We start from the raw sequence: 12,917 nt of genomic DNA, 5'->3' as shown, positions 1-12,917 counted from the left end.
GATTAACCTTACAGAACTCCACTGATTACTGTCAGGCTTTCACAATCCTTCATCATCTAATTTTGAAGCACAGCCACCACAGAATCAGACATACTTGGAGATCATTCTGAGGTTATACACGTTTAAAATCATAAGAAAGATTTTAGTAGCTATGATACTGTTTTTGAAATCAAATCTTTGCATTATGACCAGAAACACTGGCATCTAACAATGCCCTGGAAAAAAACAGTTAATCTTAAAAAATAATGTGTATAAATAAACCCAAGTAGGAAATAAAACCGTTATTGAATAAGCATGTTTCCAAATCTGTGTCCTAAACTCCTGGAACATTGGTGTCTCGTATTTTAGAGAAATTTATGAATCAATTAAATCTGTGTGTGAAAATATTCAGATAACCCCCTTGTAATCGATAACATTTTCATAACTAATTTAATTACACATTTTCCTCTCAGTAACTGTGACTTTATTTTGTAATTAAATTATGTAATTTACCTACATGTAACTAGTTACTTCCCAACAATGCTTATAGTTATAACATGTAGATTTTGAATGATCACAAGTGTTTTAGAATGAATCTGTTTCATTGACTCATACAGTCGACTGTCTCCACCTTCTGGCGTGTCGATGTAACTGCAGAAAGAGTAACTCAAATCCCCAGCACTTACACACAGTATGGAACAAAAACACTGACAGGTCCTAACCTGACCACATCAAGGACTGCAGCAAACGATGATGCTAAACATGGAGAAGTGCTTCATCAGCCCTACTGAGAAATAACGGAGGAAAACTAGAGATTCTGAGGCAAAGCAAAGCAACAATAATGAAATAATTAAAAGGTCTGCGCACTAGCATCAGCGTTTTTGCTCTGAGACTTTATTAAAGTGGATCCAGCCAAAGGATGTACAGTCCCATAATAATCTATGTGATGTAGATGGCTTCAGTTCAACCGCCTCTTCTTTCTTGTTTGCAGTTCCTCCAAGAACTCACGGAAAGCCTCAGGAGTGACATCCTATAAACAAACTACATCCATTAGGATTGAGGTTCACTTCTTATATTTCTCAGTGACTGACATAGAAGCTGTTCTCATCTTCACCTTTCTCTGGTTTGCAGATTGAAGAAACTCACGCAGCTCGTGTTTCAGGTCATTGTACTCTAGACACAAGCAAATAATCCACATTTCATTTGAAAAACAAAGGAGCTTCTATAACAAATCCTCTTTAAAATAAAGACACACACACGGCAAAAAGTTTGGAATAATTAAGATTTGTCAAAATCTCTTTTTCTTCAGTGCCACATGATCCTTCAGAGATCGAGATTTAAAAAAAAAAAATTTCAGCAAAGATGCATGATATTAATTTTCTATTTCATATTAATGCTGTTCTTCCCATTCATCAAATGATCCTAAAATTGATGACAGTTACCACAAAAATATTGGGCAGCACAACCGTTTTCAACATATATATAATAATCTTTTAATAATTTTCTATAGCACCTTTACATGTTACATCTCAAAGCACTTTACATAAAACAGCAAAATACACCATATAAAAAGATATATGATATATTTATTATATACAATAAGCAAAAACAGGAGAAATCCATTCAAAACACTTAAAAATAAAATAATATAGAATATAAAATAAATTAAGTAAAAGCTAGCCTAAAGAAACGAGTTTTCAGGCAAGATTTAAAAATACTAATAGATTTGGCTTGTCTTATCTCTATAGGTAACGAGATCCATAGTTTTGGAGCTAGTGAAGAAAATCAATCTTAACTGGGTTGATTGAACAGTTATAAGACCAGATTCAGATGAGCGAAGATCATGCTCTGGAGTATAGAGTTAAACGCTCTGACAAATGTTGAGGTGCCAGACCTGATAATAATCAGAAGTGTTTGTTGAGCAGTAAATCAGTATATTATAATGATTTCTGAAGATCATGTGACACTGAAGACTGGAGGAATGATGATGAATACAGCTGCGCATCACAGAAATACATTACAGTTTAACACATTCACACAGAAATCAGCTGTTTTACATTCTAATAATATTTCACAATATTACTGTTTTTACTGTATTGTTCAAGTCTTGCTGAGACTTCTTTAAAAAAAAAAAAAAAAAAGAAAAAAAAAGTATAATTATTCCAAAATGTTGGCCACCAGTGTATGTGTGTGTGAGTTGACCTGTTTTAATAACAGGGCAACACACACACACACACACGCTGTGTTCGAAATGCCATACTATTATCATACTATTACTATTTCTGCAGTTTACAGTATGTATGCTGCACATAGTATGCAAATTTTCTGTATGCATGAAATACCCGGATGACCTACTATATTTGCCAGAATCTGCTAAATATAACTCAAGTACACTGAAATCAGTACAGATCAGTGTTCCGAATGGCATACTATCATACAACTCCTACTGTACTGCAGTATGCTGTGTGAATACTGTGAATAGCATGTGAATTTTCATGGATGCCCAGATTACCTGCTACATTTGCTGAAATTTGACGTATGCATCTGAAGACACTGCGTGGGATACTGTTTCCCAGAATGCAACGCGCTCCATGTGACCTTTCATCTTCAAATGCGAGTGAACTGGAGGCGGGGAATAATAATTATAAATGTTACACTTGTATATGTACGTATATACATATACATGTAAACTACAAACTATCGCTTTGCATCTAAAAACAATATCATTAGTAGGACATAAATTGTACTTTAATCTCTACGGCACTTTTCTGATCAAGTCAAATTATGTCACCTTTATCACAATAGCAGTTGTGTACTGTGTTTGTTGGCTGTATGGTTGGTGGCAAACCAGTTTCCCTATCGGGATTAATAAAGTTTTCAATCAATCAATAGCGCTTTATACATTGTTTCAAAGATATTACATAATAATATTAATATTGCAGTAGTATAATATATAAATAAACGTAATATTTCAATTAAGCAAACAGAATTGATTATCCGGAAAATGGCGGCGCGCACAGATGCAGCGGCTTCTCTCTCCCGACAGAACTGTAAGTAGTAATGTTTTTGTACATCTTCGTCTCGTCTACCTGTCTTTAAGCGCGCATACAGTCGTGAGTTTCTGCTCGATGTCGGCAAAATCACATTTTTAGAGTTAAACTCAGCGCACGCCGAAGAGCTGCGGGACCTCGGCCTGCTCCGAAAGCCTACTCCATCACCGACCCCCACTACTGCATCTCGCCCACAGCGGAGGCGCTACAAGCGGCGTGAGAGGAAGCAGAAGAGGGGTTAGCGCAGAGGTATCCGAGCTAGGCTAGCTGCCAACCCACACAAACCAGCTATCCCCGCCATCATACTGGCGAACATACATTCTTTGGACAATAAACTAGACTACATCCGACTACTCCGCTCTACTCAGAGGACTGTAAGAGACTGTTGTGTTTTTGGAAACATGGCTTAACAACAGCGTACCGGACTGCGCCATACAGCTCGACCAGCTAACATGCTATCGAGCTGACAGAGCTCTCGTCGAGGGAGGTAAGATCCGCGGCGGCGGTCTCTGTGTTTACATCAATGATGCATGGTGCCGCGACGCTGTTGTGGTCTGCAAACACTGCTGACCCGTTCTATCTACCGAGAGAATATACAGCCATATTGCTCGTTGCTGTATACATCCCTCGCAGCTCCAACAACAACAGGAGTGAGGCACTAAATGATCTGTACCAGCACACCAGTGAGCAGCAGACAGCCCACCCAGATGCTTTTCTCATCTTGGCTGGGGATTTCAACCACACTTGTTTCCAAAAATTCACCAACACACAGACTTTCCAATAAGGGGAAAAAATACTCTGGACTTTGTTTACACCACCCAGAGAGGAGCTTACAAGGCCCTCCCCCCACCCCTCGGAGCCTCAGACCACATCACTGTCATGCTAATGCCTGCATACAGACCGCTCGTTAAAGTCATCAAACCAATACACAAACGGATACAAGTCAGAGGCACTTCAAGACTGTTTTGAGACCACTGACTGGAATATGTTTAAACAGGCTGCCACACACAACAACACTACAGACCTCCAAGAGTACTCAGAGACTGTCACTGCCTACATCACCAAGTGCATTGATGATGTAACGGTCACAAAGTCTATCACTGTCAGGGCCAACCAGAAGCCGTGGCTGACAGGGGAGGTCTACAGACTTCTGAAGGCTCGGAACACTGCCTTTAGAGCTGGAGATGAGGAGGGCCTGAAGACAGCTAGGGCCAACCTATCCCGCGGCATCAAAGAGGCCAAGAGACAGTACTCCAGGAGGATAGCCCATCGTTTCAGCGACAGCAGAGACACTCAGATCCTGTGGCAGGGGATACAGACCATTACGGACTACAAGCCCCCACCACAGACCTGTGACAGCACCATCCCCCTGCTGAACGAGCTGAATGCCTTCTTTGCTCGCTTTGAGGCACAAAACAGCACCACTCCACAGAAGACTCCACCTCCTCCCGGCGACCAGGTGATGACGCTGTCCCCGGACAGTGTGAGGAGATCCCTCAGCAGGATTAATGCACGCAAAGCTCCGGGTCCTGACAACATTCCTGGGCGTGTACTGAGAGACTGTGCATTGGAACTCACTGATGTCTTCACAGACATCTTCAACATCTCGCTAAATCAGGCTGTTGTCCCCACATGCTTCAAAGCTACCATCATCATTCCAGTCCCGAAGAAGTCATCTCCATCCTGCTTCAATGACTACCGTCCAATAGCACTCACTCCTATTCTCATGAAGTGCTTTGAACGGCTAGTCATGCACCACATCAAGTCTGTCCTCCCCCCCTCCCCCCCTCCCTGGACCCCTTCCAGTTTGCATATACAGTTGGGCTAAAAAGTATTTAGTCAGCCACCAATTGTGCAAGTTCTCCCACTTAAAAAGATGAGAGAGGCCTGTAATTTTCATCATAGGTACACTTCAACTATGAGAGACAGAATGGGGGGAAAGAATCCAGGAAATCACATTGTAGGATTTTTAATGAATTAATTGGTAAATTCCTCGGTAAAATAAATATTTGGTCAACTACAAACAAGCAAGATTTCTGGCTCTCACAGACCTGTAACTTAGTCTTTAAGGCCCCGTCCACACGAAGACGGGTTTCTCTGTATACGCATAAATTTTTTACCGTATAGGCGTTTCGTCCACACGAAACCGGCGTTTTCGAACAGTGAAACCGATCACTTTTGAAACCGGGTCCCAGGGTGGATAAATTTGCCGGTTTCATGTTTTCGTGTGGACGGCGAATCCGTATATTTTCTGAAACGATGACGTCATCAGCCCACGTCTCGCCCCTAATCAGACACCGCTGCGTCACATAACAGCGACAACAACAACAATGTCAGACTACGTGCCTGTGTTCGTGCTGCAGAACCTACTGAACTCAGTTTTATTAAAGCAAAATCTTCTGCTTTGTGTGTTAGTTTATATTCAGCGCGCAAGGTTTACGCACATGGTCCAAGTCTTCTTCTCTGTTTTTTTGTGTATCTCTGTGGCAGAATTACAGCGCCACATATTGGTCTGGCATGTGTACTACATCGTTTTCAGTCGGTTTCAGTGATTCCGTGTGGACGCAGATATTTCCTGAGACGACTCCGTTGTTACGGAATTTTTTTAGAGCGAGGCAAAAAAAAAAAAGATTGGATACGGAGAAACCCGTCTTCGTGTGGACGTAGCATAAGAGGCTCCTCTGGCCTCCACTCGTTACCTGTATTAATGGCACCTGTTTGAACTCGTTATCAGTATAAAAGACACCTGTCCACAACCTCAAACAGTCACACTCCAAACTACACTATGGCCAAGACCAAAGAGCTGTCGAAGGACACCAGAAACAAAATTGTAGACCTGCACCAGGCTGGGAAGACTGAATCTGCAATAGGCAAGCAGCTTGCTGTGAAGAAATCAACTGTGGGAGCAATTATTAGAAAATGGAAGACATACAAGACCACTGATAATATCCCTCGATCTGGGGCTCCACGCAAGATCTCACCTAGTGGACCTAGTGAATGACCTGCAGAGAGCTGGGACCAAAGTAATAAAGGCTACCATCAGTAACACACTACGCCGCCAGGGACTCAAATCCTGCAGTGCCAGACGTGTCCCCCTGCTTAAGCCAGTACATATCCGGCCCGTCTGAAGTTTGCTAGAGAGCATTTGGATGATCCAGAAGAGGATTGGGAGAATGTCATACGGTCAGATGACACCAAAATACAACTTTTTGGTAAAAACTCAACTCGTCGTGTTTGGAAGAGAAAGAGTGCCGAGTTGCATCCAAAGAACACCATACCTACTGTGACGCATGGGGGTGGAAACATCATGCTTTGGGGCGGTTTTTCTGCAAAGGGACCAGGACAACTGATCCGTGTAAAGGAAAGAATGAATGGGGCCATATATCGTGAGATTGAGTGAAAACCTCCTTCCATCAGCAAGGGCATTGAAGATGAAACGTGGCTGGGTCTTTCAGCATGACAATGATCTCAAACACACCGCCCGGGCAATGAAGGAGTGGCTTCGTAAGAAGCATTTCAAGGTCCTGGAGTGGCCTAGCCAGTCTCCAGATCTCAACCCCATAGAAAATCTTTGGAGGGAGTTGAAAGTCCGTGTTGCCCAGCGACAGCCCCAAAACATCACTGCTCTAGAGGAGATCTGCATGGAGGAATGGGCCAAAATACCAGCAACAGTGTGTGAAAACCTTGTGAAGACTTACAGAAAACGTTTGACCTCTGTCATTGCCAACAAAGGGTATATAACAAAGTATTGCTGTTCATAGACTTCAGTTCAGCATTCAACACAATCATCCCTCAACAGGTCACTCACAAACTGGTCCAGCTGGGGCTCAACACCTCTCTGTGCAACTGGCTGTTGTACTTCCTGACCGGGAGACCTCAGGCAGTACGGGTCGGCATTAACACATCCAGCACCATCACACTGAACACTGGGGCCCCCCAAGGATGTGTGCTGAGCCCCCTCCTCTTCACTCTGCTGACCCACGACTGCACACCGTCACACAACTCCAACCTTTTCATTAAGTTTGCGGATGACATGACTGTGGTGGGTCTCATTAGCAACAGAGATGAGACAAACTACGGCCGGGTGGTGCAGTGACAACAATCTCTCTCTGAATGTGGAGAAGACGAAGGAGATTGTTGTTTACTTCGGTGCAACTGTGGAGAGAGTGAGCAGCACCAAGTTCCTGGGTGTGCACATCACAGAGGACCTCTCCTGGACTAACAACACTGTAGCACTGGCCAAGAAAGCACAGCAGCATCTCTACTTCCTCCGCAAAATTAGAAGAGCCAGAGCCCCGGCGCCCATCATGTTCACCTTCTACAGAGGCACCATCGAGAGCATCCTAACCAGCTGCATCACTGTGTGGTATGGCGCTTGCAACGCATCCTGCCGCAAGTCACCTCAACGCATAGTGAGAGCAGCTGAGAAGATCGTTGGTGTCTCTCTCCCCTCCCTCCAGGACATTTACAGCACCCGTCTCACCCGCAAAGCCCTCTGCATTGCAGGTGATCCCACCCACCCGACACACAGCTTCTTCAGTCTGCTGCCATCAGGGAGGAGACTGCGGAGTCTCCAGGCGAGGACCAGCAAACTGAAGGACAGCTTCATACATCAGGCTGTCAGGAAGCTGAACTCCCTCCCCGTCCTTACCCCCCCCCCCCCCCTCCCTCCCTCCCCCCCCTCTTTTACCCAATGCAACACTGAACTCTGATACTACGACCCCCCCCCCCCAGCTCCCCACATCCCCAGGACCTCTGCAAAAGACATGCGAATGTCTGTAGACTTAGTGGCGCAGTGAGTAAAAGACGCGAGATGTGTGCTGCTGATGTGAGCGACCCGAGTTCAATTCTGCCATTTGTCAAACTCGTGCAACTCCTTTTCACATACCAGACCAGAAAGGCATACATTTTCAATAAAAAATTAAGTAAATATTTGAAAAGTGGAGACAAAATGCCTCAATAATACAGTGTGCTAAGCTGTAGGTAGGTTTTTGTCCCAATAAAGTGGCGTTCATCAAATAAAATGTATAATTTGCACTAAATATGTTATTGCATACTGTACTACAGTATAAATATCTGCCACCTAACTACTATTTACACACCTGTTGCTAAAGAAAATGCTGCTATTTTAGTGTAAACAGAATTTATCATTATTTGCACTTAGTGTAACTAGAATTTATCACTCTTTTCCAATTAGTGTAACTGCCAAAAATATCATGGCTCGTTTAAAGACAGCTCATTCAGTTCAGTCCAATAGCCTATAAAGTTCTTCAATTATGAAATGAGTTCAATTGGGCAATATTGTTTGCTAATATGAAGTCTTATTAACAAGCCTTTGTAAAAAGAATAGTTAGCACATTTGTTTGTAAGGTAACAATCTTGACAGCTGAGCGGAGTTAATGTTTGTGTTTGTCATGTGACAATTAAGCATACTACTCTGAAACATTTTTTGCTTATTGTACACTTTCACACACTATTCTTTAAAAAAATAGTAGGCAGTATGCACTGTGTACTGGGCAGTAAGCAAGCATACCATTTCGAACACAGCCACTCTCTCTCTCTCACCCTGCATCCCAATGTTCATACTATCCATCCTAAATAGTATGTGAGATTATAATGAGTGTGTCCCAAAGCATAGTATGTTGAAAAGAGTATGCCAAAAGATGGTCTACTATTTCAGGTCGATTTTTGAAGTGTGGATCCGTGCACACTCTACTGGCTAAAATTGCCCACAATCCATTGCGCATTGGCGAACGATTCGGTCCAGAACTACAAACACAAATAAAACGCGTTAGAAAAACTACAAACGTGGAGGATGCGCACGATCAACAGTTAGGTAGAGAGGTTTGCAAAAAGGGGTTTGAGTTACTAATAATCGACATTTAACCTGGTAAAAAATATTTATTTATTGTTATCCGTGTTATTTTTTATCTGCAACAGCAATGAGAACTTTTATAAACATCCATTTGGTCGTTAACTTTTAAATGCATCATTATGCAGAAAATATGAGCAGAGTACCTCCACATGAAAGACCCGTGACTGGCAGATCAACGAGCTACTTCTTTTCTCTCCAATACGGTAGGATGTTAAATAAAATATGGAGGATGTTAACTGTGACAAGATGATTGACAGGCCAGTTTACAGTGACAGGGAGCATGTAACAGGTGCAACAGAGCGGTCCGGTAAAGACGCAGTTGTGTGACGTTATAGTATGTCCCAAAGCTTGCCTACTCTTCTACTATACACTCAAAAGTGTGTACTATTTCTTCACCAAAAGAGTACATACGTTAAGTAAATAGAATAAGTAGGCACATTGGCACGCAGCACCACTCACACACAGACACACGCACAAACTCTCTCTCTCACACACACACACTCTCTCTCTCTCTCTCTCTCTCTCTCACACACACACACACACACACACACACTCTCTCTCTCTCTCTCTCACACACACACACTCTCTCTCTCTCACACACACACACACACTCTCTCTCACACACACACACACACTCTCTCTCACACACACACACACACTCTCTCTCACACACACACACCCACCCACACACACTCTCAGACAGACGCACACGCGCACACACACACTCTCTCTCTCACTCACACCTACTCTCTCACACACACACACACACACACACACACACACACACACACACACACTCTCTCTCTCTCTCTCTCTTACGGTAGATGATCTCGAGCTGCTGCACGTGGTTGAGAGAGGAGATGCAGGACAGCAGCAGCTCTTCACTCCTCAGCGCTTCAGCTTTGGCTTTCTCCTCGTGTGCCAGCAGCGTGTCCGACTCGTCCAGCAGGAAAGGAACACCTGTCTTTACATACATTCTCTATACATAATATTTAACATAAAAACTAGATTTTAGAAAAACCACTCTCATATGGATAAACTGCTACATTTGTCAATCAACCATTTAAGATCCTCTAAATCAGTGGTCTCAAACTGAATTCCTGGAGGGCCACAGCTGTGCAGAGTTCAGCTCCAAATCACATCTGCTTGGAAGTTTCTAGTGATCCTGAAGACCTTGATTAGCTGGATCAGGTGTGTTTGATTAGGGTTGGAGCTAAACTGTGCAGAGCTGTGGCCCTCCAGGAATAGAATTTGAGACCACTGCTCTAGAATAAAAGTTTGCTTTTAAAATTCGAGACTCAAACCCACCTTGCAGTCGGTGCATGTGCAGAGATTTGCTCTCCAGTAGTAAGGCCAGAACACAGCGCCAGTCCTCGCGCTCGCCGCGCCTTTGGCATTGAGCGCATTTAAAATGCATTTGGTAACTTCGGAGGGCTGCTGAGCCAAACAACACGTCATTGGATCAGCGCTGGACGGATGGCCTGCGGCTCCAGCGGTCTGATGAACACACGACATTCAACACATCATCTGCAGGCTGGGAGACGCCAATCTGGATCATGCTGGCACTGGAATCAGGTTAATCACACTCACCGGTTCTTCCTGCTGGCTGCACGGACTCGCTGAGGGCGCATCAGGCCCATCTGTGCACAAGCAGCTCCCGTTTTCATCGGTCATCAGAGCAGCATTCGTTTGCTCTTTACTAAGGCTTTGTTTATTCAACGGAGAAACTAGAAGAGAACACAAAGACATAAATTTAGATACCATTTAAATAGATTATTTTAAAGCAATGATGCAGTGACTGCAGTGTGATGAACTGAACCTTCTCTGTCATCAGCAGAGATCAAGCTGAGACAGAAATATCTTCGTATAGATTTTAAAAAGCTATATATTAAACTTCAGCAATGTACAAACTAGTGCTGTCAATCTATTCAAAAAATGTAACTAATCACACATTTTTTCTGAAATTAATTGTGATTAATCCCACCTAACATTAAAGTTTAAAATATACTTTTATATTGCAATAATTTCACATTCAATCTTCAAATTAACGTAGAAACAAAGCCAGCGTATTATTTATTTAATTAATGGCTGAAGGGGAGCATCACTGATACCAATAATACTGATGTCTCTATAAAACTGTTTCCCCCCTAATTTTTAATCATTGACTAGCCATTCAACATTACAGTATAATTGAGAGCTATTAATTTTAACATGCATTAGACTAAAAAAAATAACTTCTAATTTAAATGAATCTTAACATAAACCAATTATAATAAATGTCATATGTACTGTGCCCTTCAGCAGAAATATACAGAAATTAAAAAGTTTAAACTAAATTCTACATTAAATATAGATTAATTCTTAAAGCTAACAAAGTTATCGATTTCCTCTTTTTTCTTTTTTTATTCTTTGATGAACAGACATCACAGCAGCTGGTTATTAGGTTGTTTTGTCTGCTGTTTCTTTAAGAGCTGCCGCTTCTGAACGTGACGCGAATCTGACAACGTATTTTCTCTAATATCTCATCACCTTTTCTGACACACTTCAGGTCATAAAACCTCTATTAATGAGCGGATGAGTTGAATCAGGTGTGTTAGATGAGGAAGACTGCTCCAGAACAGTTTTGAAAACCATTTCAGAGACATGTTCTTAAATATGACTCATTTAACATATTACATGCATGCACAGTTTTAAAGGGCACTTATGCAAAACCCACTTTTACATGTTGTTTGAACATAAATGTGTGTTGGCAGTGTGTGAACACCACCACCCTACAATGATAAAAATCCACCCACTCCTCATTTATTAATCTCCTTTAAACCAAATCAGTCTCACTAGGCCTGCCGTTTTGATTCTCTATGCAATATCTGTCCCTGCAGCACAAAAGCAGTCATGAGTAACACAGGTATATTTGTAGCAATAGCCAACAATACATTGTATGGATCAAAATTATACATTTCTCTTTTATGACAAAAATCATTAGGATATTAAGATCATGTTCCATGAAGATATTTAGTAAATTTCCTACCATAAATATATCAAAACTTCATTTTTGATTAGTAATATGCATTGCTAAGAACTTCATTTGAACAACTTTAAAGGAGATTTTCTCAATATTTAGATTTTTTTGCTCCCTCAGATTCCAGATTTTCTAATAGTTGTATCTCAGAGTAATATTGTTCTATCATAACAAACCATACATCAATGGAAAGATTATTTAATCAGCTTTCAGATGATGGATACATCTCAGTTTTGAAAAATTGACCCTTATGGCAGGTTTTGTGGTCCAGGGTCGCATATGACATCACATTGTTTAGGCCCCGCCCACAGCGGCTGATTGACAGCCCTGCATTGCTTTAGTTTGCCTCAGCGGTTGTGCGCTGTCCTCTATGTTCGCCACGCTCGAGCAGCTCTAACGTCAACAATGTCTCGCAAGCAATCCCAGTGCTCTGTGTTTGGATGCAAGACTGAACGTAAGAGTCTTCATTTTCTCCCAACATCTGAGCTGCTGTGGATTACTTTCATTTTTCAAGGTAATGCACCTCAAAAGTAGAGATGTGCATCAGCGATCGAGTACTCGATTACTCGGCCGTGATAGCGATGATCGTGGAAAAAAAAAAATGATGTCTGGGTTAGCTACATACACATCTGATTAATCTAATAGGATTGCGTTGGGATGTTAACATGTATTAACATATTACCAGCGTTTAGCTTCATGCTCAAATGCAATGCCCGAAATTGACGGTGGTATTGCTTTCAGATGTGTCTTTTTAAAAAAACACAGATCCTATAATAATCCTGCAGTGATGTTTTTACTTCGTATGGCTTCGAAAACATGCAGGCAATTTTAGGAATCACTTGATAATGTAGATGAAAAAATAGCACAAATCTCCCATAAACATTAATGACATAAATATTATAATGAGAACTTTATAGGATGTGAAATCTATAGTAAATCCTGTCCTTGGTGTGTTTCAGCACGCTGTTTAAAGCGCATCACGACGGGAGCTCTC

At 42.0% G+C, this 12,917-nt stretch overlaps 1 protein-coding gene across 1 annotated transcript in view; it reads right to left on the bottom strand.

Annotated features, from left to right (window-relative positions):
* Positions 1–927: 927 nt before the first annotated feature.
* Positions 928–12,917, bottom strand: part of LOC306886341 (putative E3 ubiquitin-protein ligase UBR7) — a 15,357-nt gene continuing 3,367 nt past the window's right edge. The window contains exons 7-11 of the mRNA XM_079443382.1: positions 10,495–10,631; positions 10,213–10,401; positions 9,724–9,883; positions 1,094–1,152; positions 928–1,009 (exon numbers count right to left, since the gene is read on the bottom strand). Coding sequence (XP_079299508.1) covers positions 938–1,009; positions 1,094–1,152; positions 9,724–9,883; positions 10,213–10,401; positions 10,495–10,631 — 617 coding nt within the window. The 3' untranslated portion in view covers positions 928–937. The remainder of the gene's footprint in view (positions 1,010–1,093; positions 1,153–9,723; positions 9,884–10,212; positions 10,402–10,494; positions 10,632–12,917) is intronic.

Source organism: Barbus barbus (genome assembly GCF_936440315.1).
Source record: "Barbus barbus genome assembly, chromosome: 20".
NCBI lineage: Eukaryota > Metazoa > Chordata > Actinopteri > Cypriniformes > Cyprinidae > Barbus > Barbus barbus.
Note: the sequence above shows the minus strand (reverse complement) of the source record. Positions and strands in the feature narration are given on the sequence as shown.